The 15,827-nt window shown below is 34.2% G+C and overlaps 1 protein-coding gene across 1 annotated transcript in view; it reads right to left on the bottom strand.

The window, feature by feature from the left end:
* Positions 1-670: 670 nt before the first annotated feature.
* ds (dachsous cadherin-related 1) overlaps positions 671-15,827 on the bottom strand; it is a 315,159-nt gene continuing 300,002 nt past the window's right edge. The window contains exons 11-14 of the mRNA XM_065502404.1: positions 15,312-15,746; positions 14,830-15,202; positions 4,741-6,083; positions 671-4,329 (exon numbers count right to left, since the gene is read on the bottom strand). Of these exons, the coding sequence (XP_065358476.1) occupies positions 809-4,329; positions 4,741-6,083; positions 14,830-15,202; positions 15,312-15,746 (5,672 nt within the window). The 3' untranslated portion in view covers positions 671-808. The remainder of the gene's footprint in view (positions 4,330-4,740; positions 6,084-14,829; positions 15,203-15,311; positions 15,747-15,827) is intronic.

Here is a 15,827-nt window from a genome sequence, read left to right as displayed (position 1 = left end):
AAAGCTACACTTAAAGAAATTACTTTGTTGGGGTGTTAGAATTTGTACAAATTGATGTTTATGTTTTAATGTTAAAAATAAAAATAATGGAAGATGTGGTTTTAAATGGGTTTTAAAGCTTACACTTAGCGAAATAATAAAACAAATAAATATATTAAATATAATTTAAAACTTTTAACTTCTAAGTTTTTAAGTCTCCTAAATGTATGTAAAAAAAATCATCTTTAAATGCTTAACATTTATGGCTTGTTTTTCATTTAACTTTGTAAATTTATTTTAAAATTTGTGTGAGTGTAATTAAGTAAATTATTAACATAAAAAAGAGTCTTTATTGGCTTGTGTTTAGTCTTGTTTTTAACAAAATTTCTTTTTATATTTACACAGTTTGTTAAATACTAAATTAAATACAATTAATTCTAAATGAAATTGGCAAGTTATCGTTCAATGGAAATTCTGTTAAAATAAATTCCGGAATTTCTTTTTCTCAAGTGAAAGTCTATGTATATGGTGAGTATTTTAGAGGTGAATTTTTGTTTTCAATAAATTTAAACTTAAAATTAATGGCATTTTTTGTAAAATTTCAACTTATAAACTAAAAACTGTACAGGTTTTGTTGTTTTAAAGGGGGCGGGGATATGGTGATTATTTTATTTATTTTATACATTTTATGATTTTTAACACAGCCGAGAGAGTGTGTTTGAAATCTCCAGCACTCTCTAAACTTATTTTGCAATGCTAGTCTTTTTTTTAAAATCTATATACCTTAAACTAAATCACTTTGTGTTGCTGTTATTGTGGATTTAATGATTTACATTCTTACTTGATCTATTACCATATTCTTGGCTCTTTGTGAGGCTTGTGGTTGATGTCTGGGCATATTCACCATATGATGGCCTGTGGACACGCCCCCCAGAGGTGATATTGAAGGTGATCTGGTGGCCAAAGGTGATAGGGAGGGTGAGAATGAGGGTGACATGGCCGAGGAGGTGGAAAATCCACCGGCAGCATCATGACTTATGGGAGAACGTGGTAACATGTATTGATTTCCTGCTCCTAAATGGGTGGTGGAAGTACCATGATGTGAGCTGTTTGGCGGCATTCTCATATTTACCCCGGAACCCGATAGCACCGGCAGGTTAATGGCTCTGGGAGCCACATTTGTTAGCAGTGGAGGGGGTATATGCGGCTTTACCACACTGGCTATGGAATGAGCCAGACTTTGTTTGCTTTTGTTGCTGGAGGAGGCACCACTAGTGCCGCTATTTACCGATATATTATCATCTTTCAGTCTTGCTATCTCGGAGAATACATGAGCCAGGGGCTGATACTGCGGTCCCCAGTCCAGCAAATAATCCCAATTATAACTACCCGTTAACTCTTCCTCACTGTGTACTATTGAACTTAAAGAGCCCGTCATGGAGGGCCCTACATTGGCGGCACTTACCACCGGATGATTGCTATAGCCCATTACATGGTCCACAGCCGTGCCTATACTTCCTGCTGTAGTGGCCGCCTCATCGGCACTACTGGCTCGATCAGATGCCCCACCATTTACATCATTTAGTTTGGCATATATTAGATTTGTAATGTCTGTCTCATTGTTGGGATCTTCACTAAACATATGCAAAGAGTCTACCATGGGCAGAGGATGATGCATATGAGCTTCTTTATTAGAACCAGCCATACTGGTACTTGAAGCTGCTCCTGTGGGATTATTATCGCGATCCACTATACCCAGACGTGCCAAATACTCTTGTGTATTTTGCACTGATATTTCTGATAAACGACCATCCTCTCCATTGCTGCCTGCTCTTAAAGGGCCTTCATTAATCATTCTGATCTCCTCATCTTCGCCATCATCTTCGGCTGAGCCTCTGCCGCTGGAGCCCGATTGTTCGGAGCCTGAAAGTTCTGAAGTGGTAGCTGCTCCTGAGTTAGAACTCCCCGCATGATTGCCATATGGAGGTATTTCATCGTATTTGGGAGGAGCAAATTGGGCCGTGGCCATGGCTCCCGAGGGTCCCGGATTATTACTAGTGGCAGTTATGTTGGCTCCTCTAATGGGTATGGTGTCAAAGGCACTAGGATCCACATAACTATTGGAGTTGCCCACAGTTTCCTGATTCAAATGGGGCTTTACCACATTGCGCGGTTTACTGCGGCGCATGCGTATGAACAGGAATATGCCAGCGGCCGCACACAGCAATAACATTACCGCTATAATCAAACCCAAAATCCAGTCTGCCAAACCACCACCACCCGTGGATCCGTTACCAACTCCCACACTGCTGGCCAAATTAGTGCCAGGATCTGCCAAAGGATCTAAAGAAATCTCCACCACAGTCATATTTGTCAACGAACCCTGTCTGCCCGAACTGGCTGAAATAACCAAACTAATATCACGACCATCATCAAAATTGTCATCCAGCTTCTTTTTCAACACCACCGTGCCCGTTGTGCGATTAACCTTAAAGTAGGCATGTTGAGAACTCAATTGATAAACCACCCTGCCATCAGGGCCCTTATCACGATCTGAGGCCGACACCTGGCCCACCACATAGCCCAAAGGCAAGTAACCGCTTGAGGGAGAGGGCATGACAAAGCGATATGTACGTTCGGTAAATTGTGGTGCATATTCATCTCTCGAATCTATTTGTATGCGCACCTTAACCTTGGAAGATTTGCCTCCCGTATCCATGGCTCTCAAAATGAAATCATAACGACTGCGTTGCTCAAAATCAAATACCGAATTTGTGGTAACTATACCAGATTGTGTGTCCACTCTAAACAGCTTCCAGGCTATATCATCTGAACCCGAAGCTTCATGTTCTATGGTATAATTCAACAAGCCATACGTGCCACGATCCAAATCCGTAGCTCTAGCACGAAACACACTAGTACCCACAGGCTCATTTTCGGCCACAAACTCAATATATTCCGAGACCGGAAAGGTGGGATTGTTGTCGTTTTCATCACGCAAAGACAAGCGAAATGGTTTCAATGAACACAAAGGCTGGGGAGCACTATCACAGGCCCGTATTATCAGTTCATAGCACATGGAGCCCGTATCATAGTCCAATTTATTGTTGACAAATAAAACTCCTTTAACCAAATCAATAGTAAACATGCCTTCATCATTACCAGACATAATTTCATACACCACTTCCGAGTTGGGGGTATTATCGGCATCCATATCTTTGGCTACAATTTCTGCTATAGAGTACCTCAAAGGAGCCAGCTCACTAACCTCTGCCTCGTATTTAATTTCATTGGAGAATTCAGGAGCATTATCATTGAAATCCTCTATGGAAACAAAAACATTTATAGCCGATGTGGAGTTTTCGGCAGCCTGTGAAATCAGTTGCTGGGGAGAGGCTGAAGGATCACTGATAACCAAACGCAGTTTATACAAATCCATTTGTTCACGATCCAGCGACTTAACCAAGATTATAGCCTTGGATTGGTAAACCTCAAATTTACGCTCCTCATTACCAGACACTATGCTAAACATAAGATTGGCATCATTGAAATCGGTATTGGCGTCCAATATCTCCTGGCTTAATTTCAAAACCACCGAACCCAAGGGAGCATCTTCGGGTATATGAGCTCTGTAGTGAGACTGCAAAAATTGTGCTCTCGCCGAATTGTGACCCTGAACCTGCACTCTTAAGGTGGCCGTTGATTTTAAAGCAGGAGTGCCCTTATCTGAGGCCACTATGGTAACAAATAAATCCTCCGAAAGACCTTCACCATCCGCGCCAGCCAGACGGCTAATATTAACATACACCGCTCCTGTTTGCTCATTAACTGTGAAGCCTTTCACCAGGGGATTAATGCTAAACACAATCTTTGAATTGTTGTTATCTTCGGCATCTAAATCAGTGGCATTAACGCGCAACAATTCTATGTCCGTGGTCAGAGATGACGTTGATGTTAGCTGCATATCCGGCAACATGGCAAAATAAGTAGGCTGCTCAAATTCAGGCACATTATCATTTTCATCTCCTACACGTACTGTCAGCGTACAACGTGCCTCATGAGCTGCATCAGAGGCTATTATCTCCAATAGGTACTCTTGCCGTTGTTCATAATCCAAATGACGTTTGAGTACTACCTTGCCGCTGTAACGATCAATGGCAAATATGGATTTAATGTCAAATTCTGCCAACTCCAAAGCACTATAGCTGCTGCTGCTGCTGCTACTACTTCTGGTGCTTCTACTGCTAGCTTGCTGGTCTGGCAAATCAGAGCCAAAACGATAGGTTAAAGCTGGATAAGTGTCAACGTCATTGGCGGAGATGGTGGTAATAACCGAACCCAATTCAGTGCCTAAAGCAAACAAATACAAAGAGAGAAGCAGAGAGAAAAGAAATTGTTAAATTGCAGTATGTTTAGCAAATCTCAGAGGATTAATTAAAATAGGAAAACTTGAATACAACTGAGTGTGTGTGTGTTTTAATTTCTAAATCTAGTTACAAAAGAATTTAATAACTTGTCAAGGAGAGAATGAAAATGATTTGATGATAGCTTTTGCAAACTCTCTCCCCAGAGCTTTGAATAAAACAAATCAAAATTCTTTGCCATCACAAGGCATTAATCCTCTAAAGAAATATTAGCTTCTAACTATTAATACTATTCTACTGGCCTTCTAGGGTTAATGGTAAATAAGGCAAACTAGTTTTTGTTTTATATTTTAGATTTCTAAAGCTACAAACATCAACAACAATAGCAACAACTTACCTTCACTAACGTTGATCACACTATGCGGTGGAAATGTGGGTTGATTATCATTCACATCTACAATATGGACACGTATCGTGGCTGTGCCTGTCATCTGTGGCACCCCCTCATCAGTGGCGATCACTTTTAGCTTGTACATGTCGCGTATTTCACGATCCAACACAATGTTCGTTTTAACAATGCCGCTAAAGGCCGGCTCAATGACAAATGCATTATCATGATTACCATCAACAATGTGATAGAGTATGCGTGAATTTGCCGCAGAATCCAGATCGAAAGCACTAACCTGCACCACAAACGTGCCTTTATTATTGCCCTCCCACACGGTGGCCGCATACTGGGACTGTGTGAACTGTGGACTATTATCGTTGACATCTTCCAGTTCTACTATAAGTTCAGCGTAGGCATAAAGTGGAGCAGAGCCAGCATGTGATTCACTTTGTGCCACCAACATTAATCTCAATTCATGGGGTTGTATGGCAGAGGCCAATAGCACGGGTAAATCATCCATTTCACGTCTTCTCAAAGCTCGATGTGAACGGGCTGGATTGTTTTCGTCCATAGCTGTAGTGTTTAACTGATCTCCTTCCTCGATTAAATCATACATTAAAGCACGTCCTCTGTAGCCAAAGTGTTTGTTATTTAGTTGTATCTCCTCCATATTGCCAGCATATTTTTCATAATCCAAGGCTTCAGAATTGGAAACCTTTATCTCTCCCGTCGATGGATCAATGCTAAAGGCACCATCATCATTACCCGTGCCAAAGGAGTAAGATAATTTGGTCCTTCTACCATCTGATCTTATGGCATTTACTTGCAGTAATCTAAAACCTTCCGATGAGTTTTCTTCAATTTTAATGCGATACGAATCATTTTGAAACCTTAGAGAAGGAGCCCCTTGAGGAAATTCACCTATTAGGAGTTCTATTAAACCATCAGCATACATGGGCGGATGTCCTTTGTCTCTGGCTACCACTTCCAAATGCAGCAAACGCCCCGACTCACTAGCCAAACTTTGACTGGCACTTACTACTCCCGTATTGGGATTAATGCGAAATTTGCCTCTTGTAGAGGGATCATCTTGTTCTTTAAGCGTGTAGAGGATTTCACCATTTAAACCCAAGTCTTTGTCGGAAGCAGAGACCTGCACTAGAATTTGTCCGGGTTGGATGAGGGCTGGTACTTGGGCACGAAATGGATAACGTTCGAAAATCGGTTTATTGTCGTTTACATCATCGATCATGATTTGTACCGGAACACGAGCAGACCGAGAATCATAACGACCGCCATCGGTGGCCACCACCATGAAATTGTAAACATGTTGACGTTCACGATCAAGGGGGCTGGAAAGAGGAGATAAAGGAAAATTGGATATTGAGTATTGAAGTCGGAACTATAGACTTAAATATTGAAGTCGGAACTATAGACTTAAATAAAATATTAGGTTAGATTCTAGAGATTTTGGTTTTTAAACTTGGGAAATAATCTTTCTTTTCTGCACAAATAAATGATCATTCTTCTAGTTTTAAGACTTGAAATATTTCTGAATATCCTCTGAATAAGAAGATCTGGAAAAGGTTCCTGTTTATATGTTTTATGCTCAACTGTAAATAAATAAGTTAATTTCAAATATTTCTGTTTGGTGTTGCTGTTGTTACTTTGAATTTTTTTTCTACGATTTCAGTTTGTTTTTTTTTTGCTTTTTTTTGGACAATGATTAAATCACTTAAATACATACCATTGAATTGCAACTGACGAATAACAAACAATTCGTGATGTTGTATGTCGAAAACAACAAGATCACTACAACAGCCAAAACAACAGCGAGAGAATAACAACATCAACATAACAGCAACAGTAACAACAAAAATAACACAAGACCATAGGAAGAAAAAATAAACAAAAACAACTAAAATACAGCAGCAATAACACAACTTGCAACAGATACAGCAAAAGCAAAAAAAAAAAAAACAAAAAAGTAATTCTAGCTAAAATGATACACAATTCTAGTATTCCAACACTCGAAACATATTTCAGCCTTGACATTTAAATGGTGGGGGGAAAACCATATTATAAAAGGTTTATTTTGTTTTCTGGCCAATGTTTTCGAGGATTCTTGCTTGAGTGTTTAAGATGATGATCATTAAAATAATGATCAGGGCAACAAAAACTGAACTACACAGATCTTGGTTTTTTTTGGTTGTTTGTTTGGTTATTTTGTTTATTTCGTGTTCTTTTTGTGTAAAAAATGATGAGGAACATAGAGAAAATTTAAACATTTATTTTGTGGAATATTGTGAATTACAATAAGTTTTAGTGCTTTAATTCTTGGGATATTAGGAGAAGTTTGGAAATATATGGATCTACTGAAATCTATACTTTAATTTAGCAATCTTGTTTTATGCAGAACCTCATACTACAGGTGAAATGCGAAGAGGCTTCAACCCCAACAGATGGTAAAAATAATGTCAATATCCGAATTTGATTGCAAATAGTCAAGCTTCCATGACTACACTATCAAACGAAATTATAAAGTCTGAAGCTGTCTTTCCTTGTAATTGGAGATAAATAATTTAATGTAGAGATTTAGAAGACAATGTAATGAGGAGTATTATGGAAAATTAGAAGACTTACAAACTATCCAAAACGACTTGTCAACATAAACTACACAAAATACTTCCAGGTGTCAGAAAGGTAACTGCTAGTATGCAATTGAACAGAACAGTCTAAATCTTAGAAGAGGGCAACAGTCGGTATGTTAAATCTTTGAGGATATCCTGAACAAAGTAAAACGAGGAATATGTTATATATAATCACGGTATATATATTGTTTCGTACCACACTTGCATGGGACAATCTTTCACAGTAAGATGATGAGCATGCGAGGATTTAGAGATTTTATGAAATTATTGGATATGATGAAACTGACAAAGTGTATAAAATCAGCTCCTTTCTGGATCTTGTTAACACTTAAAAACTTATTGACAAACGGTATCTTAGGCTAGACATCATTACAGATCACACGGAATTGCGGTCATGCCTCTCTTGAATGGGAATCTCTGACACCTCGAGAACACAATGCTCGTATTCCTAAAGATCTTCCTTTTACCCGTTAAGTAAATGGATCCAGTTAATAAAGCTCATTTATTTGCTGGCAATTCATACTTGTCAGAATCCCAAAATTTTTTGAAAGAGCTTCGGCGGATCTCAATATATCTGGGCCAGAATTTATATGTTTTGGAAGGTGAGTCTCTAGGTGTTGGGAGATTGTTAATGCACCCTTAATTCTTAAAAAGGCTCCGACTAATAACTTTGGTGAAAATTCAGAGGTGGCTCTAGATATTACCAAGGCAATCGACTAATTGAAAGATGAATTTACCATTTAAACTATAGTTATTTCCAAGGTTTCGTCAAAGTGGGGACGTTTTGGAAATATGTGTCACCGAAACGTTGAATGGAACGAACATTTCATCTTTGTATCTATTCCTGCTGCTACTCTATTTATTTTTCATCTCTGAACTTATAGGTTAAACTTCCAAACCTGTATATTCTTTAGCAGATGACATAAATATTTGACTGTTGGAGATTGGAGGTAATGACGCAAAATATGAATCAGGATTTTGTAACAGTCTCTTAATAGATTCGTGTGAATACTCTCGATTATGAGGCTTTGCTTCTCAATGATGTTAACATAACAATGCTTAGTAGATCATATTGCATTATCTTGGTTTTAATATTAGGGAACGAACTAAACCTTTTTTTCAAGAGTATATGAATGGCTCAGTGTAAGAAATACACCAATATTCACAATAAAACAGCCCTCAATTTTAGAGATTCTCGATCGCTTACAAGGGAGAATCGTATTGACGATCAGGGAGGCATATAAATCACTACAAAGCAGAAACATTTTTTGACAGTCAAGTAACACTTTTGTTTCTCAAACTTGGAACTACTTTCGATTTAGTCATCCACGAACAGCTAGTGTAAGAAAGAGCTGTCCATCTTAGGCCGTCTATTTAGCATTTGTCTAGTTATTGTTCCTGCTCATAGAGACTACTAGATTATATTTCATTTTGAAGGGTACATATCTGTCAATTATTCTCACTTAGTTATTGAACATTATAGGGTAAACAACAAAGTTTTTTTTTGCTTTGAAAATTTTAAATTTTGTACCAACAAAGCGTCATATGCTGGAAGTCTTGCTTTACTTCTCTAATTCGCAAAAAAAGTGACGTAGAAACACACCGATTGTTCACCGAAGCTTACGGTGAATGAGTTTCATCGGTTGTAATGTACGAGAGATAGTTTCTGCGGTCCAGAAGTAGTGACTTTGACGCGGAAGACAAAGATTGCCCAAGCCAGACAAAAAAGTTTGAAGACAAAGAATTGGAGGCATTACTCCATGAAGATTGTTGTTAAACTCAATAAGAGCTTGTAGAATCATTGGGAGCTACTCATTCGAGCAGCACGATTCATCCAAAAGCTGGGAAATTGGATACCACACGAACTGAAGCTAAGAGAACTTGAAAGACGGTTTTGTATTCAACGCTTTACAGAAAATCATTTTTGCACCGACAGATCGTATGATCGGCCAACCGGCCGAATCGACATCACAGCCAAACATATAATGGCGCTAAGTTAATGCGCTGTATTTGGTGGCACTAAAAGTTTGCTATCTATTATGAGCTGTGCAGACCTTGTCCCGTCGGCTTCACTTTGGAATAGAGTTTGATACGTTCTTGGCCTCAAAAGATGAACAGTTCTTTTGAGTCGGAATCCATATGTTGTCAGAGAGATGAGAAAAGGTCATAGCTACCAATAGCCAATAATTTGAAGAATTTTTTATTGTACAAATGTTTCAAAATAAGAGCTAAAAAATTTCTCATTTTTTACTTTCAATCCCGTTTCTTTTAAGAAATATTCCGAAATGTTGTAAATGCCAAAATCATTTCTGTCAAATTTCAACAAAATTGATAAAACCTTAAAATTATAAACAAAACTATTTCATAACGAGACAGCTTTAATACTTGTAATATCTAAAATTTGTCTATAAATACCTTTTTTTTATTATATTGGATATTACACATAAGCAATCTTATTTAACAAATCTTGATCTGTTTTCATTTATGTTGTGTTACAATTCCATATTAAAACATTAAACAAAAAAAAAAAAATTCCTTAAACTGGTGAACATTTTTATTGAAAGTCAGAAGGAGAAAACAAAAACAAAAAAAGGCAACAAACAGACTTCAACAAGTTGCAACATAGTAGTTTGTAATAAATCATCATTTTTTAATCAGCATCTGTCACATGTTAGTCCAAAACATTTTGCCACAAATTAAGCACTTCTTGATAAAAATGCCGCTTCAAAGCAAAAACAAGAAACAGACAAAATAATACATAAAATAAAAAAGGCTGACTGGCTGGCTGGCGGTTGAATGGTTAAGGTAGGTAAGTCAGCAAGAAAAAAACCGTACCTTTAAACTCAATGTGTGACTATAAATATTGAAGGGCTAAGAAATAAAGTTTTTGGTTTATTTCTCTGGGTAGAAAACTGTTTAGGATGATGTTTCACTGAACAACAAGTGTGTGGTGTTTAATATTGTATCAAAAAATAAAAAAAAAACTATATATAGTTAAGGTTTTATAAAAAGATGTCTTCTTCAGTTTATGTTAAATAAATTTATGTATTGTTTTTCATTTTCTTGATAGAGCTACTCAACATTAAAACTCAAGTCTTACGTTTTATTTTTTTTAGTTGAAGATGAGTTTTTTCTGGCTGGTGTATAACGATGATTAACCCTTAGTTTAAATACAAACAACACTCACAGGCTCAGAAAATTGCCAACTAAACTTCAATTTTAACATACACTCAATATATTTAACATTACACATTTTTTGCTTCAAAAAAATACAGAAGATGCGAGAAAAAAAAATTATGATTCAAAAAAAAAAAAATTAAAAAAGATGAAGAACAATTTATTTTTGCAATTGTTGTCATCATTGATTGTCCATATGAATAAATTTGCACCAGAGGGGGTCTGCCACAGAAATCTACAATTTATACTTTTTTTTTGTTTTTTGAAATTTTGCTTACTTTTCAATTCTCAAAATGTTGTTGTTAAAAGGTTTTTCAAGTTTATTTTTAGACAAAAAAGCTAAAAAAATATTGCAACAACCTCAATATATATTGCAACAAGCTAAAAGAAAGAAACTACAAGTATTGATTTAATTTCATTTATTTTTTTTCGTTTTCTTCTACTCTACCACCAAAAACGACCTTTAAGTTATGTCGAATATACAATAAACTAAACTTGCCACAATGTACATACAACATCTGAACAAAACAGAAAAAATCTGAAAAAAAACTTGACATCGTTATTGTTGTTTCTTGTAAGAAATAATTTCAGTTTGTTGTCTGTTGTAGTGTTTTATTTTTTTTGTTTAGTATAAAGATAAAACAATTTGTTGTAGGTAACGTTGAAGGTTTTTCCTTATCCCCAACAAACAAACAAACCCAGACCAACCAACCGACCAACCAACCAAACATTCAACAAAACATGTGCCTCAATTGCTAAACAGTCTGTTACTCAAATCCCAAAAAAATTATAAAAAAAAACCAAAAAAAATCTATATAAAAATTGCGTAGGTTGTGTATTAATAAAATTATACGTTTTTCGTTTTTGTTTTTAATGTTGTTGCTGTTGTTTTAGTTGTTTTCATAACAACCAACAACAATTATATATAAAGAAAATTTGTTGAAAGATTGTTTTTTTTACATATATATTTATTTTTTAAGGAGTTTATCTGATAAATAAAGCCGCAGGCTACAACTTCACCTTTAATGATGTAAAACATACAAGTCAGTGTTGTCGTTTTATGTTGCATTTCGCTCCCCCTCCCATCTACAAACAAAAGCCAACAATCCTTTAAAAAGGAATTCGTTTATTGTGTTATGTCACTAGTAAAACTGACAAAAATATTTGCTGTAACTATTAGATATTTGGAGTGGTAAGACTCCATATTTTTAAAGAATGTAAGAGGTCTTTGGAATTAAACTCCTTTGGATACAAGAAAGGACTTAAATTCTGGGATGTTTGAAACCATCTCGATGACTTTAAGGTCAGCACAATCATTCGCTTGTCTCAAAAGTTTTGCAGGATATCGTTGACCGTCTGTAGTCACAGTAAGAATGATAACACCCCTTCTTTAGGGTTGAATTGATAATTCCACTGCAAAGCATGCAAACTAGACAATTCACCAGGAAGTATCTCTAACGAATACCTAATTGCCTCAATTATAATACTATTGAACGCCAGCTCTATAACAAAGAGCACGGCCAAGATATATTTTCCATGCCGAGAACGATATTCTACACAGAGAAAACATATTCGATGTGATGATCAAATTTGTAGTCAATCGAATGATTCGAATATAATCACAGATATTTTAATCGACTAATTGAAAAAAAGTTGCATAACATATAAAAAAGTAGAGTACGAAATAATTTCTTATTTCATGATTATTCGTAAAACCGAATAAAAAATTAATCGATTAATTTAAAAAAAACGAATAATCGAAAATAAAGTAAAAAAATTAAAAATTATGCAAAACCAGAAATAACTTCTTACTTTTAGTATTTTCTGAGGCAAAATTTAAATATTTAATTTTGCATGATTATTCGTAAAACCGAATAAAAATTTAATCGATTAATTGAAAAAAAAGTAGCCTAACATATAGAATATCTTACACTGTTGACAAAAATATTGATTTTAAATAAAATTTAAACGATTAATCGGAAAACCGTATAATCGATTAAACGAATAATAGAATAAAAAGTAAGGAAATTCCAAAGAATAAGCAGAAACAGAAAAAATGTCTAACTTTTAGTATTTTCTCTGGCAAAATTTATATAAATTTATTTAATTTTGCATGATTATATGTAAAACCGAATAAAAAATTAATCGATTAATTGAAAAAAAAATTGCCTAACATATAGAATATACGACACTGTTTAAATTTAAATTGATTTTAAATAAAATTTAAACGATTAATTGGAAAAACGAATAATCGATTAAACGACAATAAAATAAAAAAATTCCAAACAATTAGCAGAAAAATAAATAATTTCTTGCTTTTTGTATTTTCTCAGGCAAAATTTAAATGTATTGCCTCAATTTTGCACGATTATTCGTAAAACCGAATAAACAATTAATCGATTAATTGAAAAAAAGTAGCCTAATATATAGAATATATGACAGTGTTGAAAAAAATATTGATTTTAAATAAAATTTAAACGATTAATCGGAAAACCGTATAATCGATTAAACGAATAAATGAAAATAAAATTAGAAAATTCCAGAAAGAATTAATCAGAAACAAAAATTACTTTTTAGTTTTATTATTTTCTGAGTAGAAATTTAACCTTAATTAATAACATCACCTTAATTTTGCATGATTATTCGTAAAACCGAATAAAAAATTAATCGATTAATTGAAAAAAAAATTGCGTAACATATAGAATATGACGATATTGACAAGAATATTGATATTTAAAAAAATTTTAACTATTAATCAAAAAACCGAATAATTGGTTAAACGAATAATCGAATATAAAGTAACAAACGTCACAACAAAAATTCAAATGTTTCACCTTCATTTTGCATGATTATTCGTGAGACCGAATAAATAATTAATCGATTAATTGAACAAAAAAATTAGCCTAACATATAGAATATATGACACTGTTTAAAGTTAAATTGTTTTTAAATAAAATTTAAACGATTAATCGGAAAACCGAATAATCGATTATACTAATAATCGAATATAAAGTAAGAAAAATTATGCAAAACCAGAAATAACATCTTACTTTTAGAATATATGACACTGTTGACAAAAATATTGATTTTAAATAATATATAAACGATTAATAGGAAAACCGTATAATCGATTAAACGAATAATCGAATATAAAGTAAGAAAATTAAAAATTATGCAAAACCAGAAATAACTTATTACTTTTAAGATTTTCTGAGGCGAAATTTAAATGTCCCAAAAATTGCGTAAATAGAATATATTGACAAGAATATTGATTTTTAAAAAAAATTTTAACTATTAATCAAAAAACCGAATAATCGATTAGACGAATAATCGAATATAAAGTAAGAAAATTTAAAAAATTAAGCAGAAACAATGTATTACTTTTGTATTTTCTCAAGCAAAATTCAAATGTATCACCTTAATTTTGCAAGATTATTCGTAAAACCGAATAAACACGTAATCGATTAATCAAATAAAAACACACCAGACAGATTTTTTAATAAATTTTAAACGATTAATCGGAAAACCGACTAATCGATTATTCGAATATAATAATAATCTAAAAATTTACAGAAATTTAAATTATTTATTATTTTTAGTACGTTTCCGGCGAAATTTAAATGTATTTAAATTAATTTTGCACGATTATTTGGAAAACCGAATAAACAAGTAATCGATTAATCGTAAAAAACTAGCTTCTTAATCGAAAAAAAATGTTTTAAGTATATAATGTGAGACAATGTTGTCAAAAGCCCAGATTTTAAATAAAATTAAAACGATTAATCGCAAAACCGAATAATTGATTATTCGAATAATATAAAATAATGAATATCTGAGAATTTTGACAAAAATATTATTTTTAAATAAATTTTGTACAATTAATCGGAAAACCGACTAATCGATTATTCGAATAAAATAAAAATTTACAGAAATTTAAATTATTTATTATTTTTAGAACGTTTCCGGCGAAATTTAAATTAATTTGTCACGATTATTCGGAAAACCTAATAAACAAGTAATAGAGTAATCGTAAAAAACTAGCTTCTTAATCGAAAAAAATGTCAAAAGCCTAGATTGTAAATAAAATTTAAACGATTAATTGCAAAACCGAATAATTGTTTATTAGAATAATATAAAATAAAGTAATTTTTCCATTAAATTTTTGGACGATTATTCGTAAAATTGAATAAAATGTTAATTGATTAATCGAAATCAAAATTTTATAATTTCATATAACTGCATTTCAAAGTAATAATTTGTGTTTACTCACCCCACTGTACTGATAACACCACTCTTATTATCGATGGCAAACACCCACTGTGTTTCATTAGCCAAAGTATACAAAAGTCTAGCATTTATGCCCAAATCATCATCCATAGCTTTAATGCGCATAACACTAGAGCCCACTGGAACATTTTCCGCCACATTGGCCACATATTTGGCCTGTTCAAAATGAGGATCATTGTCATTTTGATCCTCTACCAGAACGGTAATATTACAATGACCTTGGTAACTAATAGGAGAACCACGATCGGTGGCCTGTATCTGTAAAATATAACGGGACTGTTGTTCACGATCCAAAGGACGAGCGGTTAGTTCGCCAGAGTGTATGTCCAAGCTAAATTTATTGCCCGTATTGCCTCCTATTTAAAAAGAAAAAATAAGCAAATTTCAAAAAAATAAAATTATGTATTTGATTTTGCCTTAATATCTCTATTTGTTTAAAGTTAATTAATATTTCTTTTTACTTACCAATGATGGTATACATTATTTCGCCGTTGGCACCTTCATCCAAATCAGTTGCCACAATTGTGTGTATCACCGCTAAATCACTATTTTCCGGTACTGAGAGAGCATAGCATGAGCCCGGTCTGAATTCCGGTGCATGATCATTAATGTCAGTTATGGTTATATGTAAAATGGCCACATCAAACTGACCATTTTGTGCGGCAGCCGCTTCATTTACCGACGATCTTTGCCTACGTGCCATTGTCATCAAGGCATTGCTGCCACTGCTGCTACTTGTGGCTGCTGTTGAACGTTTAGCATCATATACATAAATTGGCACGGTATATGAGGCTTTTGTTTCACGATCAAATTGACCGCGTGTGGTGACAATGCCACGTTGGGTGTCAACATGAAAATGATTATCGGCGACACCTGTTGGTATCTCATAGGTGAGATTAGCTGTAATAAGGAATTAGAAGGAAAGAACATTTGCATGAGTGAATGAGTGAGGGAATGTATAAAGAGACAAACACAAAAAAA

Source organism: Calliphora vicina, chromosome 2 (assembly GCF_958450345.1).
Source record: "Calliphora vicina chromosome 2, idCalVici1.1, whole genome shotgun sequence".
Taxonomy (NCBI): domain Eukaryota; kingdom Metazoa; phylum Arthropoda; class Insecta; order Diptera; family Calliphoridae; genus Calliphora; species Calliphora vicina.
This window is presented reverse-complemented; position numbering and strand designations above follow the sequence as displayed.